The sequence below is a fragment of the Heteronotia binoei genome, chromosome 7 (assembly GCF_032191835.1).
Source record: "Heteronotia binoei isolate CCM8104 ecotype False Entrance Well chromosome 7, APGP_CSIRO_Hbin_v1, whole genome shotgun sequence".
Taxonomy (NCBI): Eukaryota; Metazoa; Chordata; class Lepidosauria; order Squamata; family Gekkonidae; genus Heteronotia; species Heteronotia binoei.
Window position 1 is genome coordinate 88,021,251 of NC_083229.1, and position 17,842 is coordinate 88,039,092.

Sequence of the window (17,842 nt, forward strand, 5' to 3'; positions counted from 1 at the left end):
CTGTAAAGTCGGGCAGCGGAAACTCCCTATATAGGGTGTTATTCCTCCTGAACCGGGATACTCAATTTTTGCCTGATAATAAGACACTCCACGTTCTACACAAACTATTTTTGTATTAAGTTCTATACAAGCTCCATACACTACCCTAGATTGGACACACAGCATGCATTGTGAACATCCTCCTTCCCAATTTTTAGTACATCTTGCAACTTGAGAACAACACACACAAGCAAAAGCACAGCAGAAGCACCTGAAGTGTGCATGATTCCTTGGACTTTCATCATAACTTATAATGCAATAGCACCTTTTTCAATTACACTCAATACTAGAAATGATGAAGGAGGCTCCAAAAAAAGTCCAGAGTAACTAATACAAAGAAAAATCTAACTCTATGTGGCTCCAGAAGGCTTCCTCAAGCTTTGGCCATGAGTAGACCAGTCAGCCTTTGGGTGTGGCTGGAGCAGGGCTGCTGCTGAAGCTTGGGTGTGCTGGACTTGCTTTCAAGCAAGTCCCACCAGCTACAAGCTGCTGGCTTTTAACAGTCTTTACTGGATGGATTAAGGCTGTGTGGAGAAACGCCATCTTGGTTAATGTTGGTGCTTGGTTGGAGGGGAACATGAAACTACTAGGCAGGCTGTGTGGCCTAGCCTTCCCTTCACTCCCCCCCTTCCTTCCGGAGTTAAACCATCAACTCTAGGGGGGGAAAGCCTCCTAGAGGGGCAGGAAGTTCTTTAGCCTTCCCCTCATTCCCTCCTCCCTTCTGGAGATAAACCAGCAACTCTAGGGGGAAAGCCTCCTAGAGGGGCAGGAAGTTCTTTTGGTTTTTTTATTTGAATTAGGCGGGAAAAGGCCAGTTTGCAGCTGGTCCTTAAAGAGAGAGGTTGTGAGTCTGTGGGCTCCTGACTGTGGGAGAGGCCTACTCAAGAGGAGGAGGACCCCAGGCAGTCAGACCGAGTAAGTAATTCACAAGGTAGACCAAGTTTACACCAGGGACGAGAGGATGCGTTTAAATCCACCTTTTATTTGCCCTTCTTGTTGCTGATCAGATGCTGTGCTAAACTGTTACATGTAACTGTTTTTGTTTTTATTTTTCTTTCTCTTCTTATTAAACATTTTTTTACTGTTTTGAATGCTGGCAGTCAACTCTGTACCACATAGATCCCCAACCACGTCAGGCCACGCTACTTTATGAAGGGGGCCCCGGGAAAGGGGGAAGGCATGCAGTTGGATAAGGTGCCAATCCTCCAGGGGTTCCTCGAAGAAGTGCTGTGGTCTCTGTGATACCCATGTACAGGGTGGCAGAGGACCTTGAGGCCTGGCCTCAGAACTGGAGAGGGGGATTGGGAGTCCTGTTCCTCTCAATCTGAACCCCTAGACTGAGCAGGTGGTGGCAGCGAGCCCAAGTGGCCGGAGGAGAAATAGCTCCCTCCAGGAGTTGGCTACTCAATAGGGAGTTGACGGGACCGGGTCTGAAGGCAGAATCGGGCCGGTTCCGTCACAGGCTGGATAGAGTCTTTGGTAAATTTCAGAATCAATGGCTTTCCTGGAACTGGCTGTGCTTTCCAGTGATCTGCAGCTCTCTTTAAACGAGACCAATGAATCCACGCTGCCACTCCTTGGACCTTGACAGCTGTAGCAGAACTTAAAAGGACAGTAAAGGGGCTCTTCCACTTGAACTGTAAGGTCTTTGCCCTCCAGCTTTTAACCCACATACTGTATCCTGGCTGGTAAGCATGTACAGGAGAATAAATTTGATATGGCAGAGTCTCAAACACATACCTATTCACATCTTTTACAGTTTTGCCCAAGGCTTGCAATTCCTCATAAGTTATAAGGCTCTCTAACTGAGAGAGGTCGCCCCATACTCCCTGAACTATAGGGGGCGGTCTTCCATAAACAATCTTGAATGACAACAGCTTAAGACGTTTGTGGGGCAGGCAATGCAACCGGAAGAATGCAATTGGCAACATTGTAGTCCATGGCAAATGGGTTTCTTGACAGAGTTTAGACAGGGCATTCTTCAAAGACCTATTAGCTCTCTCGACTTTTGCTGAATTCTGTGGGCGGTAAGCAGCATGCAATTTCCAAGTAATGCCAAGCAACTTAGATACCCCTTGTACAGTTTTCTCAATTAATGCTGGTCCATTATCACTTTCTATAGTTACAGGTAAACCAAATTTTGGTACAATGTCTTTTAATAAAGCTTTTACAACTTCATTAGCTTTCTCAGTAAGGGTCGGTGTGACAGAACGGCCCTGGTTTGCCTACCAGACCCCGTTCCCCTTTTTGGAGGGAGCTATTTCTCTTCTGGCCACTTGGGCTCGCTGCCACCACCTGCTCAGTCTAGGGATTCGGATTGAGAGGAACAGGACTCCCAATCCCCCTCTCCAGCTCTGAGGCCAGGCCTCAAGGTCCTCTGCCACCTTGTACTTGGGTATCACAGAGACCACAGCACTTCTTCGGGGAACCCCTGGAGGATTGGCACCTTATTCAACTACATGCCTTCTTCCTTCCTCGGGGCCCCCTTCATAAAGCAGCGTGGTCTAAAGTGGTTGGGGATCTATGTGGTACAAAGTTTGACTGCCAGCATTCAAAACAGTAAAAATATTTAATTAGAAGAGAAAAAGAAAAGGAAAAACAAAACAAAAGCAGTTGCATGTAAAAGTTTAGCACAGCACCTGAACAGCAACCAGAAGGACAAATAAAAGGTGGATTTAAACGCATCCTCCCGTCCCTGGTCTAAACTTGCCCTGCCTTGTGGATGACTTCCTCGGTCTGACTGCCTGGAGTCCACTCCTCCTCTCCCTCTTGAGAAAGCCTCTCCCACAGTCAGGAGCCCACAGACTGACAACCTTTCTCTCCTTGAGGGCCAGCCGAGAACTGACTTTTCCCCACCTCACTCCTACGAAAAAAAAGAACTTCCTGCCCCTCTAGGAAGTTTTCCCCCTAGAGGTGATGGTTTAACTCCAGAAGGGAGGAAGGAATGAGGGGAAGGCTAGGCCACAAAACCTGCCTTAGCAGTTTCATGTTCCCTCCCAACCAAGCACCACCATTAACCAGACATCGTGCAAACGAATACAAGCATGTAATGGTAATGTCCAGCTTTGGGCATCTCAGTGAAATCTACAACTAAGGAGGAGAAAGGTGTTGCTCCCATTGGCTGACTTCCAGGGAGTTGAGTGGGGCCCAACCTTGTATTGTTCTTTGCGCATGTAACACACTGCGCAGAGGCTTGGGCTGTCAGTGAACTCACACAGTTGATGTATGCCCATTGACTCACAGGGTGTTTTCGCACTCACGTTTTACTGGCGCCACGACCCTCCTCACGCTGGCGAATCTGCAGTGATTTCGCACTAGAAGCGCCGGCACAGCCCATTGCGCCGGCTACTTCCGTCGCTAAGCCAGCGCAAACGTTTTCCTGCATCTTTGCGATTTCCGTTTGCGCTGGCTTAGCGACGGAAGTAGCCGGCGCTTCTGGGTGCGCCGGCGCTTCTGGGTGCGCCGGCGCTTCTGGTGCGAAATCCATGCAGATTCGCCGGCGTCAGGAGGGTCGTGGCGCCAGTAAAACGTGAGTGCGAAAACACCCACAGAGTATTCAAGAGCTGCCTTCCCATAGTATATTCCCTCATGCAGGTTCTGAATTAATGCCCATGCTACAGCTTCTGGAATATAAATTCTGCCATCAGGAAGAACATACCAGCCATCTCCTCATCTTGTTACTGCCCCTTGAGTTTGATCCTACTGTGTGTGCTATTCCTGTGTCCACTACCAGGTGCCAGCTGAAAGAATTCTTAGGAACAGCAGGGTTCTGCAGAATTTGTGTCCCCAATTTTGCTATAACAGCTAAACCCTTGTACAAGGCTACAAAAGGGGGAGAAAAAGCACCCTTTTAATGGACAGAGCAATGTCAGAATGCTTTTGAAACCTTTAAGTGCCAGTTTATGCAGGCTCCAGCCCTGGGATTACCAAATACCAAAAAGCTCTTTGCTCTGTATGTGCATGAGTGAGAAGGAATAGCTTCAGGAGTTTTAACTCAATTGTTGGGATCCTGGCCCCGAGCAGTGGCATATTTGTCTAAGCAGCAAGATACTGTGGCCAAAAGGTGGCCCCCCTGTATGCGTTCAATAGCCACCATAGCAGAACTTGTGAGGGAAACGGATAAGTTTACCTTCAGGAGTCAGCTTGAAGTAAAAGTACCCCACTACGTGCAGGCGCTTCTTGAGCACAAAGGGAACTATTGGTTCACTAATGCCCACGTGGTCAGATACCAAGCTTTTATGTCTGAAAATCCCCGTGTGAAAATAGTGACTGTGTCAACTCTGAACCCAGCCTCCCTGTTGCCAACTCTGGTGTAGAATTAGAACATGACTGCCTAGAAGTTATGGAAGAAGTTTATTCCAGCCAGCCCGATCTAAAAGATGCCCCATTTTCAGATCCAGATATTGAGTATTTTACTGATGGGCTTTGTCCAGGATGGGAAGCGGAGAGCAGGATATGTGTTCATTACTCTAGAAGCAGTAATCGAGGCTGACGCTCTACCAGCCTCCACTTCAGCCCAGAAAGCAGAGTTAATTGCCCTCATCAGAGCACTTCGGTTAGCAGAAGGTCTAAAAGCCAATATATACACTGATTCCAAATATGCTTTCATGACATTGCATGCCCATGGAGCCTTATATAAAGAAAGAGGCTTAATAACTGCCAAAGGAATTAAAAATGGGAAGGAAATTCTGGAATTGTTAGAAGCTGTTTGGGCCCCCCGGCACATAGCTGTTATCCATTGCCGCAGCCATCAAAAGCACCTAAGTCTGGTAGCAAGAGGAAATTGCAAGGCAGATTTGACAGCAAAGGAAGCAGCCCTTAAACCTTATCAGGAAAGCGCAGAAATTCTGCCTGTTTTTCAAGTTTCTTTAACCGAATGGAGCCCCTGGTATTCACTAGCCCTGGTATTCACTTCTGGTCTACATTCCAATTGGCATGAACTTTCTGGGCAATCTCTAGCAACTGAGATAAATTCATGCCAGCAAAGCCATCTTGCTTCTGGAGCTTTTTGCAGATGTCAGCATAAGCTTGAGTGACAAAAGCTGTATTCACCATGCACAAGTTTTCTGCAACCTCAGGATTGAATGGAGTATACATTCAAAACGCTTGCATCAAGCGCTCAGCAAAAGCTCCAGGGTTCTCATCTACTTTCTGGAGAACTTCACTGACTTTGGACATATTAATAGGCTTCTTGCCTGCCTCTTTCATCCCCTCTAAGATTGCCTGCCTGTATTCTGGTAGACACTCTTTGGACTCACGGCCATTGGGGTCCCAATTTGGGTCTGTTGCAGGAAAACGGGCCTTTATCCACTCTTCTCTATCTGCAGTTTCTGGGGGGACTTTTCCTTCAACATGCTTTCAGGCATGATGCAGGATGCGACTTCTCTCCTCTGTTGTAAAGAGGGCCAGTAAAAGTTGTTGACAGTCTGCATAGGTGGGCTGATGTGTAGCCATAATACTGGCTAGCAGATTTGTCATTGGGGTAGGATTGGCAGAAATTGCAACCGTATGGGTTTTCCAATTTATTAAATCACTTGAAGTGAAGGGCACATACATATATCGGGGTCTCAATACTGAGGCCAGGCTATTGAGGGATGTGAACTTCCCGAAGGGGAGCTCAGTGCTGGGAGAGAGTTCAGTGTTGGAGGATAGCTCCAGGGGTGAATTAAAACGTGCAGCTAACCTCAGGCTATTAGACACAGGCGTGGAGTAATGGGGGGCTGTTGAATGAAACGATTGTTCAGAAAATAACTGCTGGATTGGATTTAAAGTCCGCAGGGTTCTTGTTCGCCCCTTCACAGCCCTGGCTCCCTCATTTGCCTCTGCTTCCTGGTTCTTCTCATCAAAGGACTCTGGAGCGCCTTTATCTGGCTGTCCTTGGCTCTCGCCATCAGCTTTGCCTTCCGCTGCCCCAGCACCTCCTACAGCTGCCAGCATTGGGAGAGGTGGGTATGCTGGGACATATGGCGGGGGGACTGGCCAAGAGGTCTTCAGGTCTGGCATCTAAGACTGGGGGCTTTCCCTTCTTTGCAGGAGAAGTTGTTTTTGTTAACATATACAGGTGCAAAGCCGTAACTTGACTTGCACCTTTATCAGCGGCCCTCTGAGCCCACTTCTTTTTCATCTTCTGCAATTTCTCTGGCCACCAGTAAGAGTTCTGCACCGTTGTTGCCCAACTATCAATGTAAGGAAACTTGCATGACTTGGGGACTGTACTACACTCTTATAAACTCTGTAAACCAAGCCTTGGTCAAAGCTGCCCTCAGGTGGCCATTCTACATGTAAAGGTTAGACATAACGCTTCCTGACATAATGCTTTCAGAGTTTCAGGAGTCAGTTTGACTCCATAATCATCACAAAAATGTTCCTTAAAATTTTTACACATGTATTCTAGCAGGGTTTTTGACTGATTTCTACCCATGGCACCAGACGTTTAGACAAGACACTTCAAAGGAAAACAGAAAACAGCAGCCACCAGTAAGGGGTTTGGACAGCCAGAGAGCCCTGGGGATTTTCACTTCCTTTCTCTCGTGACCCAGTGAGTTCGCCCTACTGGGGAATGCACAAGAGAGTCCGCTTTCGCTTAGAGGTTGCGCCTCCTCTCATTCACACATACCCACCCACCACAGAAATCCTCCCAGATCCTGCTTCAGTGCCAGAGTGGAGCCTACTGGACAGTGATAAAGGGGTGATCAGACCCTTCTTCTCTCCTAAGGAGAGGTAATTCCAGATTCCCAGACAGTTCATACTCACAATCCTGAATATCTTCCGATTCCTTGCACATGTCGGTTCAACCAGGTGTGGGATCTTGGTTGGAGGACTGGGCACCTTCCCCCACCGGGGTGGAGAGAGCAGGACTCAATCGAAAATGTGACTGTGGTGCCTAGTCCGATCTTCCCACCGTGAGGGTGGAAGGCGGACGGTTATGCATCCATCCCAAGGGGAAGGAAATATCCTACCCTGTTATTTTCCCGGGCAATGCACCAGGTAAATGTAGCAGAAAATAACGAAGTCTGCACAGAATTTCTGATTTGAAGCGAGGTTTACTTCTGGAACCAAAAATAGGACCCAGTCGGGCTTGGCTGCCCCAAAGACTGAGTTCAAATCATTCTGCATACAGACAGTTTTATTCACACAGAAGCAAGCAGGCAGGCACACAAGCTTATCTGATTTCAAAGGTCCCGCCTCCACTGAGTTCTTTCTAGTAAATTTCCATGACCTAGTCCCTTTACTTATCTATTACAGCAAGTCGCCTCTAGGAGGCCGCTCTCTTATCCAATCATCCCGCTGGAGCTGACACCCACTAGGTGATGGTCAGTTTCCAATGGAGGAATTGCATCAGACACCCTAATTTGAAGGCAAAGCATGCTCTCTTTCAATGTAACAATTATTATGGGGATGTTAATTAATTATTCAGGGGCTCCCCTTCAATATGATGGATTGTTTTGATGCACTCAAGGTTTAAAAAGGTAAAGTTAGTCCCCTGTGCAAGCACCAGTCGTTTTCGACTCTGGGGTGATGATGCTTTCACAATGTTTTCATGGCAGACTTTTTTGCAGGGTGGTTTCCCATTGCCTTCCCCAGTCATCTACACTCAAGTTTTACAGGCTTTACAGGCTCCTGAATGACTTTTTTTCTGACGTTACTGAGAAGGTGGTCAAGTTCCTTTATTCTGCCCTAAAACTGTGGCAAAGAATCTAATAGAAATAATTTAAGATCATATATGTGTACCTACAATTTGTTCTTTATTTGCTTTTTTAACCATACTTTTAACATATAATCTGTAAATTGACTATTGCCAATAAAGGTTGATTTAACTTGACTTGATTTTATTGCTATTATTAATTAATGTTCTATATTGGAAGGTTTTATTCTATAATTATGTATTGTTGTCACCCACTCTGAGCCAGTTCTGGGAGACAGGGTTAAAAATCAAACAAATAGTTTTTGATCAATTGTTTCTTCTTCATTTTGGCTTCTTTTCTCAGTCTTTTTTGAAAAGCATTTTCAGGGTATCTAATTTCTCCCTTTAGTTTCTTGTTGCTTATGGTGTCTAACCTCTAAGTACTCTGTATCACGTACAAGCATGCCTGACCGACTGTAACATACTCCTATCAATAACAATAGATGACAGAGAGGATAAGCTCAAAGAGAGACCATCACTAAAAGCTAAGGTGCAACTGAAAACACCCAATTCAATGCTCTCCAGCACAGCAGGAGTAAGGTGAGATGTAACCTAACCACGAATTTCTGCTTCCTCCTTGATACTCTTGTGGAACTTGACTTCATTCTCTGCCAGAGAAGTAGACCAGTTGGCCACTTTAATAGACTCTCAGAGCACCTAATCATTATAGATGAAGTAACATAATAAACATTCCTTGATTCTTAGCTAGTTCTAAGATGTTATAAACCAGGGGTGGCCAAACTGCGACTCAGGAGCCACAAGTGGCTCTTGCATGCCTATTGTGTGGCATTTGTCTCTTGAAAACACTTCTTCAAGCCAAGCCAGCAGCTTGGAAAATGCATTTAAAGTTACTTTCTTTCCACCTCTCCCTCCATCCTCTCTCCCCATCCCTCCCTCCAACATCCGATGGTCATGGGTTGCGGCTCTTAAACATCTGACGTCTATTCTTGGTGGCCCTAACATTAAGCAAGTTTGGCCACCCCTGTTATATACTATTTAAGAAGATGATGATGATTATATTGGATTTATATCCCGCCCTATACTCTGAATCCCAGAGCAGTCACAATCTCCTTTACCTTTCTTCCCCTCGCAACAGACACCCAGTGAGGTAGGTGGGGCTGAGAGACAGCAGCTGCCCTTTCAAGGACAACTCCCGCAAGAGCTATGGCTGACCCAAGGCCATTCCAGCAGCTGCACATGGAGGAGTAGGGAATCAAACATGGTTCTCCCAGATAAGAGTCTGCGCACTTAACCACTACACCAAATTGGCCCTCATTTTATTAGCTTAATAAACTGATTCAATTTGTAAGCCTAACATTAGTGTGTATGGTTTGTCTCTGTTCTCAACTATGGTTTCCATTTTCCCACCCCCAGTGGGGGTTCCCCTGATTTCGGGGCGTATTCTCAATTGGAATCTAAAAGAAACCTATGAATGCTGCGGTATTACAGAGAAGAAGAAGAAGACGACTGCAGATTTATACTCTGCCCTTCTCTCTGTATCAGAGACTCAAAGTGGCTTACAATCTACTATATCTTCTCCCCCCCACAACAGATACCCTGTGAGGTGGGTGGGGATGAGAGGGCTCTCTCAGAAGCTGCCCTTTCAAGGACAACTCCTGCAATAGCTATGGCTAACCCAAGGCCATTCCAGCAGCTGCAAGTGGAGAAGTGGGGAATCAAACCCGGTTCTCTCAGATAGGAGTCTGCACACTTAAGCACTATACCAAACTGGCTCTCCTTTGATTCCATGAGCTGCACACAAGTAGACTGTGCCCATGGGAATCACTATTTTTCTGGTCAAACATATGGTTGAATTATTTAAAAAACATGACATATTGTAAAAATACCCCAAACTAACACGATATAATATCTAAAAGTGCAGCAAGTTCAGAAAAAAGATAATTACTTACAGTTTCTGAAAAACTTTTCATAAATCTGTTGTATTCTCCCCTATCCAGATCTTTGAGCTGACTCTGCTGAGCACTCATTGTGAATATAGGCTGAAAAATAAGAATATATAGCTGCTGGGTTTTTTTCATTACATTTTCATTTTAAAAGCAACTTTTTAAAAACCAAAAGCTCTACAAGAATTCTCTCTCTCTTGAAAATTCATAAATTTGAAGTTGGTTTTGTTTGTACCTGATAACCTCCTAAGGTTATTGTAATGGAAACATCAAGAGGTTTATTTGTGACACCTGCAACAGATTTGATTAGAGACATGAAGAGCAGTGGGAACCAGACAATACAAATCAGCAGGACGACAATCATGCCACCCATTCCATACTTCACAACCTTTTTTTTCTTCTGGCCCCTTGGCTGGGGATATCTCTGAAACAGGAAAAAGTAAAAAATTAAGAAGAATATCTCTCTTTGGGTTATTTATATCATGTTTATTTTACTTTTGTTCTACAAAACAGTGCTCAAGGTAGTTTATAATAAGCAAATACAAGTAAACATATTATATCATACAATAAAAGCACCACTGTCATGGCATGAATCAAGTGACAGTCCTCTCCACCAAAAAAAGAAAAGCTCCCTCGGGATTCCAGGCCCAAAGCAGGGCAAGGCAGAGGAGCCAGTTTCCCTCAGCCTGGGCTGAAGCTCTCCCTCCTTCCTCTGGAAACAACAGGCTCCTGGAGGCAGCTGTTCTTGTGCCTCAGACACAGCTCAGGGTGCAGCTCTCTCCCCATTCTGGCAGCCCCCTTGTTGTTTCTCTGTTTTGGGTTGTACGATTTGAATATTTATTTATTTAATTCAATTTGTATTCCGCCCTCCCCGCTGAGGCAGGCTCAGGGCGGCTCACATGGTCATGCATATGCATGAATATAAACATACAATAAAACAGTAAAAACAATTTAAAACATAGAAACTGACATTTCACTTCAGGTGCTATGATCTAAGTGTGTTGTCTTGCTATTCCACCTAGGTGTTCTCTGTAGCAGATATTAATGGTCCAGATGTTCTATATGGAGCAGATTGCAAGAGGTGCTTCAGATATTTTTCGGAGACTGTAGTGGCCAATGATCTAACCTGGTGGAAGAATGTCGTCTTACAGGCCCTGTGGAACTCTATGAGCTCTCACAGGGCCCTGACCTCCTCTGGGAGCTCATTCCACCAGTGTGGGGCTGCTACAGAAAAGGCCCTAGCTCTAGTTGCCATGAGCCTGGCCTCTTTAGGACCAGGGATTGATAGCAGGTTTTTTGACACAGACCAAAGTGCTCTCTGGGGAACATGTGGGGAAAGGCAGTCCCTAAGGTATGCAGGTCCGTGGCCATATAGGGCTTTGAAGGTATCAGTGAATATCAGTGAATTAACCATTCTGGGTTCTGGACTGAATATTTTAATTTTTACTAATAAGAACCATTGTATTGCATTTTTTCCAATACATGTTAGAGTTATTCTCATCAAACGTTGTGGGTAAAATTTCCTTATATGAGGAGCAAAGATTATTATCATTTTTGTGCTACGTTAAGATCTTTTTCTTTTACAAACTTATCAGAATAGATCAATTTGTGTGTTAGAGGACCGTCAGGGTATTCACCTTCAGCTGCACTACTGCTGTTCTGCTTGTTTTATTTTTGATTTGCTTTTATTTAATGCTACATTTGTTTTTGCCATTTCTGTACTTGTGTACAGTTATATTTTTGTACAAAGATACTTTCTCTCCTATATAATTCTTTAATACAAAGTATGATCTATCCTGATTCTAAAGGCTGCAAAGTGTGTGGGGGGGTGGTTCACCACAAACATTTTTCTTACTTTTTCAGACTCCCGCCAGCACTTCAAGATAAATATATGGGCATAAATATCTTCAACACAGATCCAGCTAGAAAGACTTAATGTAGTATCTGTCCAAACCCAGTCCATTACTGCTCTCAACTCAGTCAAAAACGGAACCAGACGGAATCTAAACACAGAGAAATCATTGCAGGTAATCAGCTTTACTTTAAAGCATGATATTGCATCTAATGCAGAATTTCAGATTATTTGTAGATTTTTCACCAGTTTAATACATAGAGCATATGCCATCGGCTCATGAAGAAATCACCATCGCCTTCAGGCAGAAACAACCCCCCCCCCCCAAATCTTTCTCAGAGTTACTTCAAGACTTGTGTCCTAAAGGGAAAGCAAGAGGAAAATTCATATCATCAGCTCCTGAGATGACCATCAATGGCTTGAGTTAATTTCTATGATTTATTGTTTTGCCTTTTCTAATTTCAAACTTGTAACTGCACTGGATGTATTGACATAATGCATTAACTAACAATAAATGTTGGCAGCTTTAAGGAATGCTACAAGATTAGTTATATTTTCCACCATTCATAAAAGCTATGTTTATTTTATGATTAACTAATTAAATAATAGTTCAGAGATGTTCATCAATTAACCACATTAAATAATCAGAACTCCCAATGAAAAGAAAATCTTAAAATGTGAAATGTAAAAAAAAGGTGGCTGAAATGTAATAGGAAATACTAACCAAAAAAGAAATACGTGGATAGACAGACCTTACCCTTGAAATAAGAAGAGGTTCACATAATTATAACTTTTTGTGAGGAAATTTCCAAGAACACGGGTTGGGTAGCCACAGCGTATCTGATATGCTGATAATCCAAAATAAACACATTTCACAAAATACCAGAGTTGTGCAACTATATTTTGGCTAAATTTCCTGCAATGAAATTTAAAGAGAAAGAAAATGAGTTTTATACACGCATACTCTGGAACAATCCTGTAATCCAAATAATACTTGTCAATTTCCCTCATTACTGCATTGGAGGATACTTTTGAAGCCTTCCCCCCCCCCCCCCCCAAGTTTAGGTAGTCTCTTTTTGGAGGGTTGCTTTTTAGTAAAAAGGGAAGACGGAAACTCAGAACTCATTGCACAGTTCAAATCACTGTGGAGGTAGACCCCACTGTTTAACATCAAATTTTTTGGAAAGACTAATTTATTTTGGCCATTAATGCCTAATGCTAGGAAATTAATTATTATTTATTTTTAATACTACTACTAATAATAAACTTTTATTTATATCCCGCCCTCCCTGCCAAGGCAGGCTCAGGGCGGCTCACAGGACATGGTGTATACCATGATTACAATAAAATACAATTAATACAATAAAATACAGTTAACACACAGTTAGATAAATAAATTAAAACCAATATAAATTGAAGGTGCTACAGTACAATACATGTATATCAAGATGGCTAGATGTCACTTTTAAAATATATATGACACCTTTCCAAAGAACTGCTCAAGGCAGTTTACAAAGTAAAAAAAAAATCACTAATATAAATTATATAATCATCAATGGACAAGTCAATTGAGCATTAAAAAGAATTTTCTGAATTTTCTAAATTTGTAAAAGTTGAATGAAAGATTCTATAGGGATAGATCTTGCCAGGTTTTCCACTATCAAAAAGAGGAAGAAAGGGGCCCTTTAAGCGACCAAAAAGGTTGTGCTGGGGGAGATGGAATTCACATGGACCAATGTTATGCAGGCTGGAGGTTGCAGTAAGGAGAGAAATCTAGGGACTAAGCAAAAAAACTGGCAGGACCCAACACTATATAATTTATATAAAATTGGAAATGTGTGCTTTATTTATTATTTAGGTTCCCATTTTGTGTGTCGAGACATTAGAACTTCAAATTTCTTTCTGAATGCTACAGAAGCGATATTGTTTGTTCTCTGCAATTCATCAAACTTAGTTGGAACAATTTCACAGGATTTCAAATTTCAAGCAAATACTTTCATCATAAACTATATTTCAAAGAACTACACTGTATACTGGAGAAGCACCAAGTATGTAAACATTAATCTGAGAACAGGCCCTGTACCTGTATAGATAGACCTTGACTCCAGAACTATTTCCCCTTCTTTAACACCTTCCCTCAGAGACAGTCCTCTGGATAATCTTATTGGGTGAAAGAGCTCCTACATGCTGCCAACTGCTGTCACTACTGATCCTTATCTTCTCTCCATCACCACTGCCAGCTACTTCTGCTGCTTCATAGCTTCTTTTGAAGTTTGAGTCTCACATCCAGTGTAAAAGTTGCTCAGGAGAGGGAAAGTGGGCAGTCACAATGGCCTGACCATATGCCGTACTTTCAGTGAAACTTGTTTATGGTCACCTTTCCATTACATTATGCTCTCAGATAGCAGAATTCTTGTTTCATATTTTTGCAAGTTTAGTTTTCTTTCTTTCAGCAACATAGTGTAATGGCTTCTTATTGTTTGTAAGCAATATTAACTAATGACAAAACTAGTTAATCTCTATTAGCCTGTGCTGTATATGCTTTTTTCCTTGTTTCATGAGCAAATTATTGTTAATGCAATAGGATAGCTGATAATACACAACCTAAACAGACTCCATATTGAACATATGAGGAAATGATCTTGAGATCTGCATGTAAAGTAAATGCTTTGCCATTAAGCCATAGTCTGTCACCATGGATATTTATTTGCTTAGGTTTTGCCACCATTATGTAACATTATTATCAGTTAGATATAACCTAGAACTACATTTCACAAGTGCTCTTGGTAATTGCTTTCTTAAATCATGTATTAGGGATAAAGGTAAGGTAGTCACCCTGCGCAAGCACCAGTCGTTTCCGAATCTGGGGTGACATTGCTTTCACAACGTTTTCACAGCAGACTTTTTACGGGGTGGTTTGCCATTGCCTTCCCCAGTCATCTACACTTTCCCCCCAGCAAGCTGGATACTCATTTTACTGACCTCGGAAAGATGGAAGGCTGAGTCATCCTGGAGCCGGCTACTTGAACCCAGCTTCCACTGGGATCAAACGCAGGTCGTTAGCAGAGCTTAGGACTGCAGTACTGCAGCTTTTCCACTCTGCGCCACGGGGCTCTTGTATTAGGGATACCATGGATCAATTTCCAGTGGATCTTTTAGCACCATTACAATTTGTGGAAAGGAAACTGAACCATGAGTTCAATCAGATCCAGAAAATAACTTCTTTATGTTCTTAAGTTCATGTTTACTTAACACACTGGGTTGGACCCAGGCTTTCATAAATGAAGGAAATTCATGGGAGCAGTCTAAGTGCTCATCAGGAGCTATTCTTGAGGAATGGAGACTGCAGAATAATATTCCAAATAGAATGGAGGGGGAATGCAGAAAGGAAGGGTAACACAGTTGCTTAAACTGCTTCACCTCACAACTGAATGAGAAACACAACCTTAGTAAACTGAGCAAAAGACCATGCAAAAGTGAAAGGAAGTGATTTCAGCTAGTTTGTTTTGCTGCATTGCTTTTCCCTCCCCCACCTGGCACTGTGCTGCATAGTATATTCTCCTGGAGGGTCCTTGAGCCAGCAGCAATTTTTCAGGGATACAGAGGGCTTCTGAGGGGAATGGGTGATGGAGAAAACTGCTTTTTCTAACTTGCTATTTGTGGAAACCTGCTGACAACCCACTGCATGCTTAAAATTGGGAAATACAATGATGGACACAAAAGGTTCTAAGAAAAAAAGCAACACTGAAGTCAGTCAACTAATGTAAAATATGGTAAAGCAAGTTCTCTTCCAAGCAAATGCTTTTATTATACATTCATAACCCACCTACCTGATGAATCATTGAAATCTATTCCTCATCCACCAGTACGTCTTTATTTATTTGATCCATAATTTTTGTGGATCAAAAGAAATATCAGCAATATATCTAATTCTGGCCTCAGCTGTGGATTCTTAAATGAACAGATTGGGGTCCTTAACAGAAACATTGATAGACAATATGTCTGTAAACCTGGAAAAGATCCCAGGTTTTATAAAATAAAATTTGAAATCTTTTTTAAAAAGAGGGGGGGGGGAGTTAACCCCCACCCAAAATTATAAAGGAAAGCCTTTTGGTTTAAGAAATGGATGTCCTCAGTGGCCTTGTTAGGTAAGCACAATAGTACTGCAAGACTTGGTTACTGTCAGAAAAAGGTAGGAGGAGCGGAACAGAGAGAAGACTCATTGACTCCAAGCCTGGCAGCCATTACTGAGTGACTTGCTACCATGTCACTTTTATGACTCACACAGGCCTAGTGGCTTGGTACTGTTCAACAGCAGCAACTTAATGAAAACTTGTATGGTATTGTTAGAGTTTCAGAATAGGATGTGGAAGATCCAGCTCCAAAACCTTATCTACTATGGAAGCTTGCTGTATGACTTTGGGACAGTTTCAATCTATCCACAGGGTTGTTGTGAAGATAAAATGTAGGAGAGGACAATGATGTAAGCTACTTTGGGTTCCTATTGTGGAGAAAGGCAGACTATAACTCAAGTAAAATAATAAAAAAATAGCTGAGATGGGAGGGAGGCAGAAAAAGGTGGACTGGTTGATGAGTGAGAAGGAAAAAGGAAGCAGGTAAAAGGGGAAGATGAGGAAATAGGGATTACCAGGAGGATGGAAAGAAGTTGTATGTGGGGAACAGAGTATAGACGAAAGTGAGGTGTTCCCAGAAGTCCACACAACTGAATCCAGCCCAGCAGCTGGTGTTGTGCAACTGGCACATAGTTTTTTCAAGCAGAGGATGCTAGAAGGAAGGGAAGAAGAGAAAGTTAAAGATGGAGGACAGATAATGCAGGTGCGTAGGAAGGAGAGAAGGAAGCAGAAATATAGAAAAGGCTATAGGAGCATTTATTTAATTTTCATTTGTAGAGTAGTAGTTTAAATGTTGTAGTTTTAAATATATTTAAATGTGGATTATAATGTAGAAGTTTTAAATATTGTAGTTTTAAATATATTTTAATGTGGATTATGTTGTAACCCCACCCTGAGCCCATTCCCTGGAAGGGTGGGCTAGAAATCAAATAAATATATAAATAAAATTTATACCCTGCCTTTTTCCCCAGTGGGGACCCAAAGTGGCTTTCATTGTTCTCCTCGTTCTATTTTATCCCTGTGAGACAGGTTAGGCTAAGAGTGTATGACTACCCCAAGGTCACAAGGCAAGCTTCCATGGCAGAGTTTCAACCTGAGTTCCTTCACAGGAGGAAAAGAGAAAACAGTGGGTGGGTTTGGGGAATGAGATGCCCCTGTGCAAATCCTTGCAGGTCTCCTTCTTATATCCTTCCTATTTACTTAGAGTCTGTATACTTCTTTAAGAAAGGGATGTAACACTGCTAAATTAAATCATTTAAATAATATTCTTAAAATTATTTACCTATCTGTCACTCCAGGCAATATAAAGAACATCCAAAAGTGTATACCAAAAACAAGGATGACCTGGAAGATGACTTTTCCCATGACGGTCTTCCTGAGATAAAGAGCCCTATCTACTACCATGGTTCCAAACTGAATTAGCACCATCACTAAGAAGGCTTCTGGCACTTGGTCCTCTGATAATGAAGACGTAATATCTGCTGCTGCAGAGTGTTTCTGGGGAAAAAAAGGGCACAGTAAGAAACAGAATAAATACTCTTATTTACCATAGTGAGTCATAATCTGAAGAAGACTCATTCAAACACATCAGCCCTCTTGTAACATACCCCAAAGGCCCAGAATCCAAACACAATGATGATGAAATCCACAGTGTCTGCAAGGAACATCAGGACATAAACATCTGTCACAGCGCTGTAATCTGGGTGAATGAGGTTGTAGAAAAACTGTCTGATTGGCACATAAACTTGGAGTGTCCTGAAATTATAGAAAAGACCATCTCACTTAAAACAAGCAGCTATGTAAACAACTGTGTTCTTTGACTGATTAGAGATAGGACTTTATTCATCAGTTTAATTATCAATAAATAGTGTTGCACTTTCCTATAACTGTACATTGAGTTGTTTCTGCGCAGGCAAAGATGGGACTGTGCATGTGTGCAGGCTAGCTGGTAGATGACTTCTAAGCTTTTCTTAGCCCTAGCAACAGAGAAGGGAAACTCCTCCCTTATGAAGCTTTTTTCTCCCTCTGAAGCTCAACAGAGGCTGTTTTCCTGCCAAACAGTCACATGCTCCAGGTGAGGTGCTTCTTAGTGGACCTCAGAGGAGGTCCTCACAGCACCCACCTCAGAAGACCTTGACTTTCTGTCAGCCAGATCCAAACTTGGAACTGAAGGAATGGATGCAAAGGATGATCTGTAGCCTGTTTTGATGTTGGAGGAGGAGCATATTCC

At 42.8% G+C, this 17,842-nt stretch overlaps 1 protein-coding gene across 1 annotated transcript in view; it reads right to left on the minus strand.

Annotated features, from left to right (window-relative positions):
• The window catches only part of PIEZO2 (piezo type mechanosensitive ion channel component 2), a 399,620-nt gene that overhangs the window by 13,090 nt on the left and 368,688 nt on the right, over nt 1–17,842 (minus strand). The window contains exons 45-50 of the mRNA XM_060244021.1: nt 17,220–17,367; nt 16,895–17,109; nt 12,237–12,395; nt 11,483–11,630; nt 9,863–10,051; nt 9,634–9,723 (exon numbers count right to left, since the gene is read on the minus strand). Of these exons, the coding sequence (XP_060100004.1) occupies nt 9,634–9,723; nt 9,863–10,051; nt 11,483–11,630; nt 12,237–12,395; nt 16,895–17,109; nt 17,220–17,367 (949 nt within the window). The remainder of the gene's footprint in view (nt 1–9,633; nt 9,724–9,862; nt 10,052–11,482; nt 11,631–12,236; nt 12,396–16,894; nt 17,110–17,219; nt 17,368–17,842) is intronic.